General features: G+C 37.1%; 1 protein-coding gene across 4 annotated transcripts in view; it reads left to right on the top strand.

Annotated features, from left to right (window-relative positions):
- The window catches only part of vamp4 (vesicle-associated membrane protein 4), a 58,106-nt gene extending 44,169 nt beyond the window's left edge, over positions 1-13,937 (top strand). For 3 of the 4 annotated variants that reach the window (XM_043699876.1, XM_043699875.1, XM_043699874.1), the window contains exons 6-8: positions 1,328-1,407; positions 8,468-8,519; positions 9,111-13,937. In XM_043699876.1, the coding sequence (XP_043555811.1) occupies positions 1,328-1,407; positions 8,468-8,519; positions 9,111-9,139 (161 nt within the window). In that variant the 3' untranslated portion in view covers positions 9,140-13,937. The remainder of the gene's footprint in view (positions 1-1,327; positions 1,408-8,467; positions 8,520-9,110) is intronic. The other variant, XM_043699877.1, reaches the window with a different exon arrangement.
- Positions 13,938-19,738: the final 5,801 nt, after the last annotated feature.

Here is a 19,738-nt window from a genome sequence, read left to right as displayed (position 1 = left end):
TAGCAAGTACTGAACCCAGATATATCAACTTGTATTTTGATATCTGGCCTCTGGATAATTTCAAGCACTTTACTTTAGCTAGCATTAGAAAACTGCTTGTGCTATTTCTGTTTGAATTATTCATTGACGATTAGCTGAACTGTGGTAGAGGAGTTCTAAACAGTCTACTGTCCTCAATTTGTATAATAATGTAATAGTGAGATTATAATGGTGATAAGCTTCAGATATGATGGGTTTTTCTTTTGGGAGGAGTGTAAGTAAATATCAACTTGCATAAACAAGGGAACACACAGCAGAGTGCATACTTCTGTTTTGCTGTGTTAACTTATTGTTATTACAATTACGTAGCTCTTCCTTGAGACATTTTCTTCCTCATTGATGCTTTGTAACTTCAAAGCTGAGATTATTTTTACTTAGAATCATCATCTTGTTGAGGAAACTTCAGGTTTATCTATATTGAACAAATTGCTGTGCAAGCTCTGCCCCTATTTTCCTTGCAGTGGTGGAATTTGTCACACTTGATGAGGCAATCTATAATGTTCTAAGTAAAGCAGCTGTCAATCTGACAGCCATTTCTGTTTTTCTGTCAATTTGACCTATCTCCCAATTTTAAGGGATCGTTAAGATTCCAGTATCTGAATCTGCATGTCCATTAAAAGCTAAGCAGTTTTTTTGTGGGCTTTTCCCTATCTGCTTATCAGGTTTTGTCAAAATCCAGTCTTTGGATCTTGAGAGACAAAAAAAACCGAACAATTAGGGGCAAAAACATTACCTCCACCTGCCTTCAGGTTTTACTGGATATCCAGCTAACAATTACCTGTCCAACTTTACAGTCTTTGAAAGTCAATGATCAACATTTGATTTTCTTTCTACCTATCTTTTGTAGACAAAGTCCCAGAATTCAACACAGATTGCTTTGTAGATAGCTGCAATCATAGGATTCTCTGAGGACATTGAGGGGCTTTGACAAGTTTAACAATTTGGGCATGAGGCTGTCCATAATTTGACTCTTTCAACCACTACACCAGATATGGGGTTTCCAATTCCAATAGAATTTTCATTTTTAATCTTTCTCCATTGTTTTTGTTAAAAACATTGCAGGAATAAAAGTTAACTTTAAAGTGGTACATGATCTGCATTTATTATCTATTACCTAACCTCCAGGTTCACTGGAAGGGCTTCCTTGAAGCGTGGGCATCATTGTGACGAACAATAGTTTAATTGTGAATTTGGATTATTGATCAGATTTAAACTGACTCACAGGCTTTTAATCTTTTTCATTTGTGTTTAAACATTCTGCCTTGGGCCTGTTTAATTTCTTTTGCAGAAAGTTTGTCTGATAATGCCACGGTTTTCAGTAACAGAGCAAAGCAGTTACGGCGTCAGATGTGGTGGAGAGAATGTAAGGTGAGTGATGTCGAAAGTTTGCAGGTGTATGAAAGTGACTGGACTGGAGATAATTGTTGAGACAAACGTTGGGGAAGGCTAGGATAATGAGTCGTAGGCCACAGGGCTTACTAAAAGGAAAACTTGGTCTCTCCAAAGAATTTAGAGTCCTTTGTCCCATCCCATGCTAGTTGCATGTCCAGGTATGTTGATAAGTATTTGTATTAGTATAGTTCTAAGTAAAACATTCTTTGGGGAGATCTAATAGAAACTTACAAGATAATACATGGCTTGGAAAGGGTGGACGCTAGGAAATTATTTCCATTAGGCGAGGAGTCTAGGACCCGTGGACACAGCCTTAGAATTAGAGGGGGTAAATTCAGAACAGAAATGTGGAGACATTTCTTCAGCCAGAGAGTGGTGGGCCTGTGGAATTCATTGCCGCAGAGTGCAGTGGAGGCTGGGATGCTAAATGTCTTCAAGGCAGAGATTGATAAATACTTGATGTCACAAGCAATTAAGGGCTACGGGGAGAATGCGGGTAAGTGGAGTTGAAATGCCCATCAGCCATGATTGAATGGCGGAGTGGACTCGATGGGCCAAATGGCCTTCCTTCCACTCCTCTATCTTATGGTCTTAAAACAGCACAGCAGAGTAGCTGAAAGAAGGTAAGTTCTAAAATTATGCTGCAGAATGTATTTTGAATTCATCATGAAACCTCCTTAGTGTTATTTTGCTTTGTTTTTACTCTTTGAAAAAACAATACCGCTCCCATTTCCTTTGACCATTGAACCTGATCTGTTTTGGCATGTCTAATTATTAAATAATGATTCAGGAACTTGGAAGAATCCATTGAAATAATTGAGTGCACTATTTGTATGAAGTAAATGGATAATTAAGTAACTCGTGTCATCATGTCAAGTTACCTTTCAATACACACATAAAAGGAAATGGAGTTTTCAGTAATGTGGAAATTTTTTGGCAACAAAGTATTTTCCATTCATGATAGTCGAAGATGCAACATAATTGCATTGCGGTGTGTGACAATCTGTGGTGCTGTTTTTCAGCAAAGGTATTAAACTCAGAGGCAGACTGCCCTCCCAAGTAAATGTTAAAGATACCATGGCACTATTCAAAGAAAATAAAGGAAATTCTCCCAGACGTCCTGGACGTTTATCTCTCCACCAACTCAAAACAATAGAGGATCTGGCCAGTTATCTCCTTTGTTCACCTTTTGTAAATTCAATTCCACATCACACTAATAACCACACTTCAAAAGTACTTCATTTGTAAAGTGTTTTGAAGCATCCTGAGCATATAGAAGTCCGCATAATTATTTATTTCAAATAAAGCCACAGGTTAGACAAAGAATGTTCAGTTTTGAAACTTTCCAATTTCTGATCTTTATCAAGTTATCTTTTCTCGTGTTACATTTCCGCCTGGCTAAGGGTGGAATAAAATGCAGTCCTGATGTCCATTGAAGTTGCATTGACTGTCAACCTTCACAGTATGACCTATTATATGAGGATTAGCCATTTGAGAGAGACATGCTGCAAAAAGCTGAGTAACATTTCCTGGAATCAATTGGTTTTTTTTCATTATTTGGATGAAGGTGTCGCTGGCTAAGCAAGAGCATTTACTGCCCATCCCTGATTGTCCACAGGGCAGTTAAGAGTCAAGAACATTGCCATGAATCTGGAGTCACATGCCAGACCAGTCAAAGACAGCAGTTTCCTTCCCTAAAGGATGTTAGTGAAGCAGATGGGCTTTTCTGACTGTCAGCAATGGACTCATGATCGTTTTTAGACTCTTCATTCCAGATTTTTTTAAATATTGAATTCAAATTCTGCTATCTGCTGTGGCAGGATTTCAACCCAGGTACCCAAAACCATTACCTGGGTCTCTAGAATAGCAGTCCAGCGATAATACCAGGCCATCGCCTCCCTAAATCAGTCTGTAGCAGGATATTGTTTTGTGTTGTATTTGAAAATAGAATTTAGTGTGAGATGAATTTCTTTATTAGGTACCATTTGCATACACTTAGGCAAAATTATACAGTGAAGCAACAAATTAAAGACAAGTGTTTGTGGTTAAGTTAACTTCCTCAAATAATTCATATATCTCAAGTTTCATTTTATCTATACATTTATCTGGTTTTATATATATATATATATAATCTTATGAAATTATAAAGGAGCCCATAAGCCAAAAATGAACCAGTGTTTTAAACCTTTATTGGCCCAACATAAATAATCTTTAATTATAGGCTCTGGAACCAGGTATGGATGGTAGAGGGCAATGTCTACTTCTAAAAAGACTAATGAAAACAGATTTGACTGTTCAGAATTAACTATTTGAGCAATGTAGCTACAGGGCTGCACTCTTGTGTAGGTCACTGTGATAACAACCTTTGATATTAACAATTTTGATATGTGTGATTCCATGTGAATAATATTTCTGGACATTTTAAAAAATCTGCATTTTGAAAAATTACAGTTAACCTTCCTTGGAGGATATAAAGTTTTGAAGGTTTTACCTTATCTATTCAGATGCATATATCTAAAAAATATAATATATGTAATGGAAACCAATTTAATTGCAAGCAAGATGGCAAATAGAAAAATTTTGTTAAGTTGTTGAAGTTTCCAGTATTTGGGTAAGTTATGCAAAGAATAACTTTCAAAGAATTTGATATTTGTTTTTAATTTACAGAAAGGAATGTAATACAGAACATAAAAATATTTTAAGTGCTTTTTGTTACTTAATAGGATTAAACTGTCTTGTGAATTAAATGTAAGACAATTTCTCTTTTTAATACATTTCAGTAATTTTGAAAGAACCACTGTTGTTTAAATTTTGTTTGAATTAGACACTAAAAATGACACAACTGATTTTCAGAATGTTTAGCCTCTAAGTGCACTGCGGCTTTTAAATGTGAAACTGAGTTATTTTAATAATAAAAGCGGTGAAAGCCCTGTATGTTTAGAATGTGGGTTGTCTCACCCTGTTATCTAGAGGTTATGTTGTAAACAACTCCATGGGTCAAATTGTGGCGAATCATCAACATCACAGCTCAACTGATCTACAGCAGTGTTTATACTTGCCAGGTTTATGTGGTAGTTGAAGCATACTCACCTCTGAGTCAAATGGTTGTGCTGAAAACAACTGAAAACAAAAAATGATGGAGATTATAGCAGGTCATGCAAGTTAATGTTTTGAGTCTAGATAACTCTTCATCAGAGCTTCAAGTCCAACTTGAGTGATGGAGAATAAAATTCTAGGCTGACGATTCAATCCATTACTGAAAGAATGTTGCATTGTTGGTGGTGCCAACTTTGAGGAGACAAGAAACTGAAGTTTAGGGTGTAGGTTTGCTCGCTGAGATGTAGGTTTGATATCCAGACGTTTCATTACCTGGCTAGGTAACATCATCAGTGTTGATGATGTTACCTAGTCAGGTAATGAAAGGTCTGGATATCAAACCTACAGCTCAGGGAGCAAACCTACACCCTAAACCTCAACCTGAGCTACAAACCTTGCGAAGAAACTGAAGTTTCATCTCTGCTTTCAAGTGAATATAAAAGATCTCCTCAAACTAATTTTGAAGAAGAGTAGAAAAATTATTCTTCATCTCCGAGCCAATATTTTTCTTTCAATCGAAATTCTAAAAAGAATTGACTCAATATTATCACGTTGCTGTGGGAGCTTGCTGTGTGTACATTTGCTGTCACATTTCCAACATTACAACTATACCAACAGAGATTTCCTTAAACAAGCGCAGCGAATGTTGGAGAAACTCAGCAGATATAATAGGTTCTGCATCTTTTTGAAGAAGTGTCTTACTAGACTGGATGTTATCTGTTTCTGACTCTACAGATGCTGTCATACCTGTGCTGAGTTTCTCCAGCATTCTCTGTATTTGTTTCAGATTTCTAGCATCTGCAGTATTTTATTCAAAAGTTTCTTTATTCTGGAATCAGCCAAATTTAGGCTTGTCTCAATCCATCCTGTTCAGCCTTGTATGATTTTAAAGACTTATTTAAATTTTCCCTTTTCCAGAAAAATGGTCCCAACCTGTTCAATCTTTCTTTCTACCTGTCAACCTAATTCTTGTAAATCTTTTCTGTACTTTCTGCAGTGCTCCAGTACTCCTTTGTACCATGGAAACCAGAACTGTGCTTAGCACTCCAAATATAGTCTATCCATGGTTCTTTAGAAATTTAACATGATATTCCCTCCTTTGACAATGTAATTTATTCCTCTGGAAATAAACCCCAAAACTCTTAACATTTTTTTATGGTCTTACTTTCATACTTTTACTGAATTGTGTTTCTGGATTCTCAGATTTATTACTTCTGTATTAAAGTTCTCTTGAAGTTACAACCTGGAGGTTACTGAGCAGCTGCTTACAAGATATTGTCTTTAACATTGTGTGCATGTGTATCCACACAAAAACATTTAAAAGTGCAAGACAACTAAGTGAACAGGCTGCAAACAAAGAGGGAATGCTATTCTTTACCAAAGTTAGTGTACAATTTTCTGATGAAAACATCATTGCCTTTTTCGTCCTTGAAAAATTTAGATCTACTTGTAGGGACCCACTTCAAGTTTCACCCTGCACCTATTTCAATCCTATTTCCTAAGCTAAATCATGCTAGTCTATAACTACTTACCTCCCTGGTTTTCATTTATTCACATATTCAAATGTGTTAAATTTTCAGACTCCTCTGTGACTATACCCTACCTTCTCTCATTGGAATGTCTTTGCCATTAAAGAAGCTAAGTAAATACAAGTCATTTGCAATGGGTAAAGGGGAATAGTCCAAAGCTTTACAACTTGTTCTTGAAAACGTTTTTACTGCATTTATTTCTATATAATCCTCTTGTGAACAGAAACGTTCATAAGGATACAGCCAATTTAGTTCAAAGCATTGTTACTCTAAATTTCCTATTTATAACTTAGTGTTATAGCAAGTAAACGTATGCTGCTAGTGGACAGTGGTGTACGAAACTTATGAGAGTTATTTATACTTGAATTTAGCGCATAATATTGCTGAACAAATACACAATGCCTTTTACCTGTAGAATGATAAAATTCAATAGAAATTGCAATTTTCCTGAGTTAACTATTTTGAAAGACTCTACCTCACACACTTGAAACAAACACATTAATGTTACGGCAACAGTAGGCAACCTGAATATTTGGAACGTTTTTTTGCTGTCTTACCAGCTATGTACATTTTTATAAAATGAGACCAAAATGTTAACTCTTGGATTGACTTGCTACCTGTTCCTCCTTGTTGCATTTTCCCACAACAGCTGTTAATTTCATTTTATCTTCACTATTTCTGTTTCTATTTGATCCCATTTTATTTATTTACCCCCCTTTTGTGGTGTATGCCTCTGTTTTCTAACTACCAAAGTGAGCATGGAATTCTTAACTTCTATGATCTAATCAATGTCAGTCAAGATATATGAAATGAAATTTCTAATAATGTTGTTAGAGATAAATTCATTAGTTCACTGTAAAATCAGCTTTTGAAAAATGAATGATTGGGAGATATTTTTGTCTTATTTGTAATTGTTGTACACGACTGGATTAGAGGTTTGTGAAATGCGGAAAATGATTTCCTGTTGCACTTGGTAGGCAGCTGACCTTTTCTTCACCGTTGGAGAGATGCCTTTCATTATTTTGTGCATCATTCTGGCACCAAGATCAGTAAATCCTGAAGAACATGAAAAGGTTCATTTAACAGTCATTGAAACAAGCTGTCTAAAACTTAATCATCATGACTCCTTTTTGACACCCATATTTTTTCACAAAACAGTTCTAATTTATCACATCAGGTTGTGTAATTTTAGAACGCTTTTGTTAAAGCGTTTTGAACCATTAGTTATTTGGGAGTTTTGCATAGTAATGTAGTCACTGATGAATAAAAATAATTTAACTGATGTATCTTCGGAGGAGATCAAGCCACTAAAGACCCATGTAACTATAATTCTAATTGGCATAGAAACTAAAGGAAGTAACTTTATGATTTATTACTTGCAGTGAGCTGCCTTCATGTGTTTCATTTCTAAATACTATATTTTGTTCAAATACCTAGTGATCTCATCTATTATCATTTAAAAACACAGGTCTATAATGTCATTGTAATTTGAAGGAATTCCTTAATTCAATACACGTTGCTGTGTTTCAACATATGGAACATCAAGCAGAAAAAAATAGATTTCACAGAGCACTTTATAATTTCAAATGGGTGTTTTGATTTAATTTATTTGTTTTAAGTGTTTGCTTTTTAAATTTACTTCTTAAATTGTAACACGGCTTTATTAAAATTGCTGCACAAATGGGGCCAGTACTAAATTTCAGAAACTTGAGTACAAAATCTAGACTTATTTTGCAGTACTCTTTCAGATGAGCTGTTAACCTGACCCACCATCACCCTTCACATTTTGACCTTTAAGCTCCCATACCTTATTTTCAACAAAGAGCAGCAGAGTTCTTACCAGTGTTCTGGCCAACATTTAGCCCTTCTGCCGACATCAGTTAAAGTCTACATTGTGATTGCTACTATATTATTGATGTGGAAGCTTTTTGAGTGCGAAATATTGCCATATTTTCTACTAAAGCACTGGCATATCCTGCAGTCGTGAAGGATACTACTTAAATGCAAGTTCTTTCTTTTGCTAGAAAGAGTAGTATAGCAGGGATGCAGGAGGCTTAGTAAAATCATACACTTATGTTGACGTTTTTGTTATAAATGCACTTCTCTTAATTTATAAGTTGATATATCTATTCAAAGGCATACAACAGTAATGCTTCCATTCTAGTTGATCTTTGGTCTACTTATACAACAGTGTTTTCTAAACCCAAATCTAACTAAACACTACATTCCAGAACTAAAAATCTGATTCTCAAAAGATGCAACTGCAGAAGGTGAAGTTAAGACCATGGCTCAATACACAGTACCTAAATCGGGCACAAATTATATTTGTGTTTACAGGTATTGCTCTTAAACAGAGGTGCAGGAAAGATTGTGTTGTGCTTTTTTTTACTTTGTTAACTTTTTCCTTTCAGATGAAGGTCATCATAGCGGTGGTCGTTGTAATTGTCTTGTTAGTCATTATCAGTAAGTATGTTTATCAACTTAAAAATAAAAGCAGCCTCTCACGTTCTGTGCCATCAGGTTCCAGTTGGAATTCTTCTTCAGCTGTACTATGTATTTATGTACAGGAGTATATGAATCAAGGGGGACCATGTTAATTAACTCCCAATATTCTGGTAGAATCAAGAATGAGAATCCTGATTCCCAATGCTCTGTGCATCACACTCTTAGCTATACAATACCTTCTCCTTTATTGCATCCCATCTGTTATCTAAAATACCTAATCATTTGAGTTGCATTCTAAGAATGATTTAAGTCTGCAATTCATATATCAGCTGATGGTGAGGAAAGGCACTTTCTTGGAAAAATGTTAAATAAGCAAGATAAAATTAATTATCTGGCATTCCATCAAAGCGCAGTTTAATTTGGGGGAAATGAAATATATCAGAATACAAAATGGATTCTTTAAATTCTGTTTTTCTCATTGTTTTGAAGAGCCACTGTCCACATTTACTGGGAGTTAAGATTTCTATTGGGCAATGGGACTGTTGTCAGCAAGTGTTTCTAAGTTGGTGTTAATATTTTATTAACAAGCAATTTTCTATATTCTTGCAGTACCTGTAATTTTGAAGAATCGCTCCTGATGACGAGTCACGCACAGCATCCATCCACAGGAAAGTTACTGCCTCAATCTCGAGAAACTACTGGAGATATACGTAAAATATCCCAGTTATTGTAAACAGGAAGTATATTTCTATCTGTCTTTTACCGAAGAAAAATATTTATGGGCAGTCAGTGTGATGAGTGCCTGCCTAGAACGGGACCAATGCATTATAAAGCTGCTGTCTACAAGAAAGAAGTCTATTTTATTTCTGATGTATTGATTTTTGTCCCTTCCCTGCTATTGGCTACCTAAATAGTGTGAACAATTTTCCCTCTAGTTTACTGTGAGGGACACTGGTTCACATTTGGAGTATGGGTTCCACAGATATAGCAGCCCCCTCGCCAGCTTAAACAAAAGTTCAGTTGGTGAGTAAATATCGTTATACCACAATACAGTAAAGCTAAATCCTATCCTCTCTCAACCTGAGCATTTATGTGGTTCTTGCGGTTGGATCATATGGGGCAATCTTGACTACTTCTCTCCACCCTCCCCATTCCAAAGGGTACTAAGGCTAATTGTTCTGCCCAAGCTTCTTTCCTGGCTAACTTTGTATAATCCTGGATGAAACCTTGCACTTTCTGTGGTTCAATGCAGAACCAGGTGATAAAGTAGTCCAATAAACTATTAGAGAAGCATATGAAGTATATGGTTGGAGGTAAAGGAAGATTAAGTAGATTCTACACCTAAGAGTCACTGTTTTTTTTTGCACAGTATCCTATCTCTATGTAGAATCTATTCATTCATGCACAATATAAAGAGAATATATGGACTAGTTTATAATAAATTACGTGAAACCTTTTTCTGACTGTCAAACCCTTTTACTTTGAGTGCTGTTTTATTCTAGTATATTATTTGAAACCCTTCTTTGTGCTCAAAAATTTTCAAAATTCGTTTGGTTTTTCACAAAAAAGTTTGATAACAAAAAAGCCTGAAACACCAGCCAGATTGCAGTTCGCTAACTGGATTCACTTATATCCGTCTTGGAGAAGTGGGGAATTTCTTTGTTTTGCTTTTGACATTGGGAGGAAAATAAGCTTCAACTAATATTCTTTTAAAAGATCATACCACTGATCACCTGCCATGTGACCATCTGTGAAAAGTCACCTTTTTCAGATCTTAAAGCCTTATGTTATAGATGTGTTCTGTCATTTGCTGTGCTGTTTTCAAAGTTTAATGTTTGAAAATAGCTAGTTCAATTTTGATGTTGATGTTGGTGATCAAATATGTTTGCAGTTAAGCAGAGCTTTAGTGTCCCCTTGCTCTAGAAGGTATGGCTGGAAACATAATCATGACTGAGAAATAATCTAGCTAGACTTGCTGCCGGGTATAGTGCAATGGGACTTAAAGCTAAGGTGTGCAGCCAATTACATGCTCATTTTGTCTGCTGTTTTAAAAACATAAATTCCTTCAATTCTTCCTTGATTTGCTACAATTGTCTGTTCAAAGCGCAGGATAAGTAATTCAGAACCTGAACCAGTGGTCTGATGATCGCTGATGTATCATCATCTTTACATGCTATTTTAATTTCAAAACAGTGGCTTTTAATAAATTAGACTTGATACAATGGGGTTTTCTTTATTTAATTACTATGCCTGTTGGTTAGTCTCTTAGTGTGGATGAATTGGCAGCACAGACTACACTGCATTAATTTCTAAGCTGAACCAATTACCTTGAGGCATTGCAGGTTTTGAAATGTAAGTCAAAAGAAACATATGGATTTGGAGACCAAGAAAATCAAGTACTCTGGAAAGTAGCCAAGTAAAATGCAAGTTGTGCATCAGTGGACTTCCTCATTGAATGCTTACAAATGTATCTTTTATTTGAGGGGTTGGTTTGTGTGGTAAATCAAATTCCAAAAAGGATACAATTCAGCATAGTTTGAGAAAATGATTCTATACTTTGTTTCCAATGCACTTTTAATAATTTTACCTGTTACAAGTGTTGAACAAAAGGTGATAGTCACTAATGACATTTCAGAACAGTTGAAAATAAATCAGGGTTGCAGTTATTTAAACTTACTGCCATTAAGATGTGAGATTTTTGTATGACTACTGTATACAACAAAATGACGTAGTCCTTAGTGAGGAGCATAAAATGGAATCCATACACAATCACTCAGGCACACAATCACTTAAACCACCCTGAGCAGCACAGCTTAAAGGAGGCATTCAAAATCAAGCTTCATGATAGCATTGGAGCAGTCAGGAGTTGTAGAAGTGATGCTTCTTTTAAAAATAATATGCTATTTACTTTTGTATGCAGAAATTAGTAGCAAGCATTAGCGTTAACCTGCAAACAATCATTACATTTTGGCAATGCGGGTGAGACAACTCTCAAAGGAAATCAGTTTCACAGGATTTTATTTCAAGACTGCATTTTGAATGCTTCTTGCCAGGCAAGAGACTCCCAATATATAGCCATGGGGGCTGATAGCAGTTCCTGTGCCCAGTTTCAGTCTTTTTCCAATCCACTTTTTGTGAAATATGCCTAACTTCTTTTAATTGCTTTCAAGGCAACCCAAGAAGAAACATAGCTCAGTGGCTACTGGTTCAATTCCAGCCCTCAGCAACAGTCTGGGTGGGCTTTGCACATTCTTCCTGTTTCTGTGTGGGCTTCCTCCGGATGTTCCAGTTTCCTCCCACAGTCCAAAGTTGTGCACGTTAGGTGGATTGGCCATGCTAAATTGTCCCATAGTGTCAGTTGGGTGAGTTAAACGTAGGAAATCAAGCGTTACGGGGATAGAGTGAGTCTGGGTGGGATGCTCTTTGAATTTGATGGGCCGAATTGCCTGCTTCCATGCTGTAGAGATTCTATGAACTGAATGGCTTAGTATTGCTGTCTTGAGATAACTACACTGACTTATTAAAGGTCAGCACCAAAAGTATTCAGTACAGTCAGCCTAGACTGATCACAAGTGCTGGAAATTTCCGATCCTCAATGTCAGTGGAGCTTTGGCATTTACCAACATCTGTATTGACTGTAGTAGCTTAGACATCCAGGTGAGTGGAAAATGTCATCCTGTTTTATTTGCATGGGATGAACATTTGATCCACAACACCTATTCTGGAATAGAAAAACTTATTCCCTTAAAATGTGTTTTAAGCAAATGTAAGTCCTGCGCATGACGAGTACATTAAGTAGACTTAGAAGAATTAATAAGCTGATAATTCTGGCTTCTAAAATAATTAATATATGCATGTTCATAACTGTAAAAGAGAGACAACAATTTATTGCTCTGCTAAAGTATGTAAAACAGTAGGTACTTTCTTTAAAATCGCATTGACCTGTAATTTCATATTTACACAGTGAAACACATTTCTGCTCAATGATTTTTTGTTAGCAGAAATGTATTGTTTTGGTCTGTGTATAAAGCCTTTGTGAATGGTGACATTTAATAAAGCAGGAGTAACAGCCCATTTGAGTAATTTATTGTTTGGCCATATTTATTTGATCGAGCATCAGAAGATTATGTAGGAACATGTTATAAAACTTTAACATACACAGGAAATGGTGGAGAAACTCAGTAGGTCTGGCAGCATCTGTAGAAAGCAAAACAGAGTTAATATTTTGAGTCTTGTCTGACTCCTATGCTGAAGCAGTCAAACTAGATTTGAAACATTAACTCTTTTTCTCTCCACAGATGCTACTAGACCTGCTAAATTTCCCCAGCCTTTTTTTGTGTTTGTTTCAGATTTCCAACAAGTGCAGCATTTTGCTTTTCTTGTAAAACTTTAGTGTTTATACAGTTTTTTCTCTGTTCTTCCCCACAGTCATAGATTGTTGGTCTGCAGATCCGTTCAAGTCCTGTTGAGATCACCTAGAGAAAATCCAAATTGAAATGGGTTATATTCATAGCCATAATCAAGGTTAACCCCTTTCTTACATTGTAGTTTAATGTGTACCCATTATTGACCCAATTAAAATTATCCACATGCTGTGGAAATCTAACCATGGTTACTTTTTACCCCTTTGTACAGTATTTGAACCTTCATTTTGTTTGCAATATGTCTGCAACTGTATATTTGTACAACCTTCTCTCTCCCTCTCATGCTGTCCTTGGCCTCCAACAACATGGAGGAATTTGGCTTGGGTTTTGTTTTATACATTGTTTTTCCTCACCTTTGTTGTAAACCCCTAACCTTGGCCCATTGCCATGGGAAACTGGTTGCTTACAAAATCTGTAGTGCAGGCTTTTGATTTACCAGTATGACATTCAAGGTGAAAGGTTTATTTTTTATTTTTTCGCGGTTCATCCAAGCGGTGTGGGCTTCTTCCCCTATGTCTTCACTCGCCAGTTCAGGCAGGCTATGCAGATCTGAGAGATAGGAAGATAGGTATGGCACTGGAGAAGAATTCAAAGGCTACACAAAGCCTGGAGTCTGATGTGAATACTTCTGTGACCCTAGTGATGTGGTGTGAAAATACCACCAAGATCTTTTTAAAGATTGTAAAAATACTTGTATATTTAAGGAATTTGTTGATTTTTGTGTTGTAACTATGTTTTAGTGCAATTGTATTTGTTATTCATAATTGCATTGTGCAGACCACCTTTAACTTATTATGTATATGTATAGGTGAATGCAGGGACAATTTGATAGTATTCCCTGAATTATGAGGGAAACTACTGAGAATAGACTTAATTTCCAGGTAAAATATTGCATCTTTTCATTGCTGGATTTCTTTTAATTGTTGCAAGATAATATGATTTGAATTTTTTGATTCTTTTGAAAGTTGTATTGACTATAAATACTGCAAATAAAAAGTTAATAATCTCTAAATTCTTTTATTTTGTTATAAGTAAGCATATTTATTCTGTAAGAGTAGGAAACATATCTCCCAAGCTAAATGGTCTATCAGGTTGTTTCCTCTTCTTTATCAAGATAAAATTCATCAAAGTAACAACTGATTCCCATTCAATATTGTCATCTCATTGTTCTTGTCCTCTGATGAATGGATAACAAATAGTTTCTTTTTTCTAAATTATGAAATGAAAATTCTTAAGTACCAAAACCAGTGTGCAATCTGCCCTATATATTGTGTACTTTGTCTAATTAATTTAATTGACAGAGTTAAATAAAAACTGAGGTTAAAGTATATGAAGATTTTACTCTAACCTTTTGCAACTGTAGAGAGAGGACTTAAAATTGTCAGTCCAGATTTATAATTTATATCATTCCAACCCGAAAAGATTCTTTTTTCCAAATTGGCATTTCTATGCTCTCACCAACATTGAAGCTATTTTAGTCTACATTTTGATTATCAATATGTAGTTTGAATTCCTTATTTATTATGCTTAACTACTCATCAGTTGGCATTTTTTAAAGTATTTAATCCATTTATAAAGCATTTGCTGATTTTGCTGGAGGTTCTCAATAGATTGTCCTTCTTTTGGTGTGGGGAACCAAACACTGCATGCAGTCATATAAATTATTGAATTTTTAAAGACCTTAAGCTTTTTCCCTCTTGGCTGTCTTTTGTCAAACAAAAGCGAGTGGAGGTGTAAATCTTCCTTCATAGGCTGGATTTGTTCTTCTTTAGCTCTTCCTCAGTGGAACTATGACTATTCAGAGATGGATTGTCCAAGATTGTACACAACTCCAAATGTAATCATTTGCCATAACTGTAGGTAAAATATCCCATTTCAATCAAAATGCAGAGTCATTGAGATCCTCTATATTTAAAGAGCTTCGATTACTTCACATTGACTAAAGTAAGACCATAAGACATAGGAGCGGAAGTAAGGCCATTCGGCCCATCGTGTCCACTCCGCCATCCAATCATGGCTGATGGGCATTTCATCTCCACTTACCCGCATTCTCCCCGTAGCCCTTAATTCCTTGTGACATCAAGAATTTATCAATTTCTGTCTTGAAGACATTTAGCGTCCCAGCCTCCACTGCACTCTGTGGCAATGAATTCCACAGGCCCACCACTCTCTGGCTGAAGAAATGTCTCCGCATTTCTGTTCTGAATTTACCCCCTGTAATTCTAAGGCTGTGCCCACGGGTCCTAGTCTCCTCACCTAACGGAAACAATTTCCTAGCGTCCACACTCTCCAAGCCATGTATTATCTTGTAAGTTTCTATTAGATCTCCCCTTAAACTTCTAAACTCCAATGAATACAATCCCAGGATCCTCAGCCATTCCTCATATGTTAGACCTACCATTCCAGGGATCATCCGTGTGAATCTCCGCTGGACACGCTCCAGTGCCAGTATGTCCTTCCTGAGATGTGGGGACCAAAACTGGACACAGTACTCCAAATGGGACCTAACCAGAGCTTTATAAAGTCTCAGTAGCACAAAAGTGCTTTTATATTCCAACCCCCTTGAGATAATTAACAACATTGCATTCGCTTTCTTAATCACAGACTCAACCTGCATGTTTACCTTTAGAGAAACCTCAACTAGCACTCCCAGATCCCTCTGTACTTTGGCTTTACAAATTTTCTCACCGTTTAGAAAGTAGTCCATGCTTGTATTCTTTTTTCCAAAGTGCAAGACCTCACATTTGCTCACATTGAATTCCATCAGCCATTTCCTGGACCACTCTCCCAAACTGTCTAGATCCTTCTGCAGCCTCCCCACTTCCTCAGTACTACCTGCCTGTCCACCTAACTTTGTATCATCGGCAAACTTCGCTAGAATGCCCCCAGTCCCTTCATCCAGATCATTAATATATAATGTGAACAGCTGTGCCCCAACACTGAACCCTGCGGAACACCGCTTGTCACTGGCTGCCATTCCAAAAAAGAACCTTTTATCCCAACTCTCTGCCTTCTGTCAGACAGCCAATCCTCAATCCATACCAGTAGCTCACCTCAAACACCATGGGCCCTCACCTTGCTCAGCAGCCTCCCGTGTGGCACCTTATCAAAGGCCTTTTGGAAGTCTAAGCTGTTTTATGGAAGGCAATTAATTAAAGGACTTCCTAATAGTAAACGAAAAAGAAAACAAAAAAAAACTTTTACTGGAAGTCAGAAAGAAAAGCAGAAATTACTGGAAAAACTCGGCAATCTGGCAACGTCTTTGGAGGCAAAGCAGAGTTAACATTTCTGACTAACGTTTATTATCCTTTTCTTTGTGCAATCATGGTCTTCTCTCTCTCTGGGCTCCATCTCTACCTTTTTTTTACTCTTTCCCCCCCACCCCCCCCATCCCCCAACACACTCATAACCCACACCATCTTCAGCATATAGATAATAGGTGCAGAAGTAGGCCATTCTGCCCTTCGAGCCTGCACCACATTCAATATGATCATGGCTGATCATCCTTAATCAGTATCCTGTTCCTGCCTTATCTCCATAACCCTTGATTCCACTATCCTTGAGAGCTCTATCCAACTCTTTCTTAAATGAATCCAGAGACTGGGCCTCCACTGCCCTCTGGGGCAGAGCATTCCACAAGCCACGACTCTCTGGGTGAAGAAGTTTCTCCTCATCGCTGTCTTAAATGGTCTACCCCGTATTTTGAAGCTGTGTCCTCTGGTTCAGCACTCGCCCATCAGCGGAAACATGTTTCCTGCCTGCAGATTATCCAATCCTTTAATAATCTTATATATCTCAATCAGATCCCCTCTCAGTCTTCTAAACTCAAGGGTATACAAGCCCAGTCGCTCCAGTCTTTCAGTGTAAGGTAATCCCGCCATTCCAGGAATTGACCTCGTGAATCTACGCTGCACTCCCTCAATAGCCAGAATGTCTTTCCTCAAATTTGGAGACCAGAACTGCACACAGTACTCCAGGTGTGTGTACAGCTGCAGAAGAACCTCTTTGCTTCTATACTCAATCCCTCTTGTTATGAAGGCCAGCATGCTATTAGCCGTCTTCACTACCTGCTGTACCTGCATGCTTACCTTCATATTGGCTGGTGTACAAGAACACCCAGATCTCTCTGTACTGCCCCTTTACCTAAATTGATTCCATTTAGGTAGTAATCTGCCTTCCTGTTCTTGCCACCAAAGTGGATAACCATACATTTATTCACATTAAACTGCATCTGCCATGCATCTGACCACTCACCTAACTTGTCCAGGTCACCCTGTAATCTACCATCCTCATCACACTTCAGCCTGCCACCCAGCTTAGTATCATCAGCAAATTTGCTAATGTTATTACCAATATATATACCAATCTTTGGCTGAGAGATAAATGGGAGGGGAGTGGAACTGGGTAAGGTGGCTGGGAAGGTGATAGATAGATGAAGGGTGGGGGCTGATGGTGATAGATCAGAGCGGAGGGTGGAGTGGATAAATGGGAAGAAAGATGGAAAGGTAGGATGGTTCAAGAGGGCAGTTCTAAGTTGGAGAATTGGATCTCGGATAAGATGGGGGAGGGGAGATGAGGAAACTGGTGAAGTCAACATTATTGTCATGTGGTTGGAAGGTACCAAGCGGAAGATGAGGTGTTCTTCCTTCAGGCAACAGGTGGCTTGGATTTGGTGGTGGAGGAGGCTCAGGACTTGCATATCCTTGGCAGAGTGGGAGAGGGAGCAAAATGCCAGAAGTGGTTAAAAATATACCCATAATTCTTTACCTGTTTTGTTTTCATAAGTGTCTTGGATGTTCCTTTTTAAATCCTGCAAATTTTGAGTATACACCTGGAAGGGTAGCAATCCTATTCTCAGAGAATAGTTTCAAATGAATTATCTATATTGATAATCAGATTAATGTATTAATAAATTCAAATGTAGAATATATCTTACTTTCAAGAGTTATTACACACTGATGAATTGGATAAAATGAGAACTGTAATTGATCCAAAGAAGTATAGACAAGGTAGCTACGTTCATTTTTTACGAAATTCCATCCTTTGTAATATATTTGCAATTTTACACCAAATCCATGGATCACACTATTTTCATATTGAAGCATTTGAATCACCTTCTGAGAAATCCTAATGTTTTTAAAACTAAATGTAAAAATTGAACTTGTCACAGCAGATTTTTTATAACTTGATCTGAACAAATTGACTACTGCTTATGAATGTTAAAGTAACCAAACGCGATGAAGAGAAGTGCACAATTTTGCGAGGGAGTGCTTTCATAAAGAGACTGAGATACTGAATGTTTCTTACCTTTTTGAACTAGTTTGGCCATATATTGATTTATCTAGTCCCTAGGTTACTACACCTAAAACTACTAATTCCAGCATGGAGCTGAGAAAAATGATCCTCGTGTGAAGGCTACATGTATTGTACTAATCCATGTTGACTCTTCATGGCAGCACTGCCTTGTAAAAAGGACCATCTTTCATACTAAGTCTCTGGTCTGTTTTTACAAGTGGACATAAATTCTCACATCACTATTTCACAAAGCAGATGAATACTGTGTTGTGTTCTGGTCAATGTTTGTCCCTGATTATCAGGTCATTAATCTCATTACTGCTAGTGCAATCTCTGTGTACCAATTATCTGCAGCCTGTTAAATATTTTCCAACTTTTTCCCAGTTTGAATTCTTCCATTCAGGTTTCCATTTCAGCCAATAACAAAACAGTTCTTAGGATGCCACTGGTGAGTAGGGAAGCCCCCACAATGGCATTTCCTGCTACTCCTGTGTTGCTATCTCTGGTACCCCCAAAGAATCCATCAATAGCCTTTTCCTAGTTCTCACTTGCATGCTGTCCTTGAGAATGAGAACACTGCTGCTGCCAGATCTGCTGCTTTTTTCCAGCAATTTTGGTTTATATTAGCTGGATGTACTCTGCCTTGTATTTCTAACAGTCACAGCATTTGCCTCCTGCTTCTGAGTCTTCTGTGTCACAATAGTATGAAATATGGCCTATTAATGTTTGATTACCATCATCTGAATTTGATGCCAGGGACGTTCATCTCCTGTCGTAGTTTTAAGAAGGAAAGGCACTGATTTAAAAATGGCCTGACCACTGGTTGAGCTAAACTACAGGAAACTAATGTGAATAAAACTGATTTGGTTGAAAATTTAGCACATTTCTCAAAAAATATTGAAACCAGAAACTCTCATTACCTATTTTAAGTTTGCAACTGTACGATAGATTTCACATATTGGAGATAAAAGACTTGTGTATTGCAATGCAACTTAGAAACTAAGCCCCCTGACACCAGAGTGTATGAATGAGCTGCATTTCAAGTAACTGTTTTGTCACAGCAATGTTGAATGATATATAACTGCATCAGGGGTAAAATCTTGTGCTTCTCTCTCTGTCTCCTTTCACTCAGAAAGGTCAAAGCACCCACTGTCAATACAAATCAGAGAAACATCACAGCACAGTAGTCAAAGCCTGGTGCTAATTCATAAAAAATCCAAGTGATGTTTATCTCAGAGCTTCTGTTTTTTTTTGCTTTAGATATGCTACCTAAGCTTTGAACTTTAATCTACATAAATTGTTAGATGAATTACTGTGTTTTATAAGTACATTTCTTAGAATGGTTTATATCTACATCTCCCTGTTCTGCTTTCTTGCTCATTCAATCTGTTATACTGCTACATGAGAGAGAACACATTCATTTTGATGCTGTTAATTACCTTCATTACGATGTTGGCAGTATTAACACAGTAAGACTGCCTCATATCTTGCCCAGTACTGACCTAATTTAAACACTCT

This window comes from Chiloscyllium plagiosum, chromosome 11 (assembly GCF_004010195.1).
Source record: "Chiloscyllium plagiosum isolate BGI_BamShark_2017 chromosome 11, ASM401019v2, whole genome shotgun sequence".
NCBI classification, from domain to species: domain Eukaryota; kingdom Metazoa; phylum Chordata; class Chondrichthyes; order Orectolobiformes; family Hemiscylliidae; genus Chiloscyllium; species Chiloscyllium plagiosum.
Note: the sequence above shows the minus strand (reverse complement) of the source record. Positions and strands in the feature narration are given on the sequence as shown.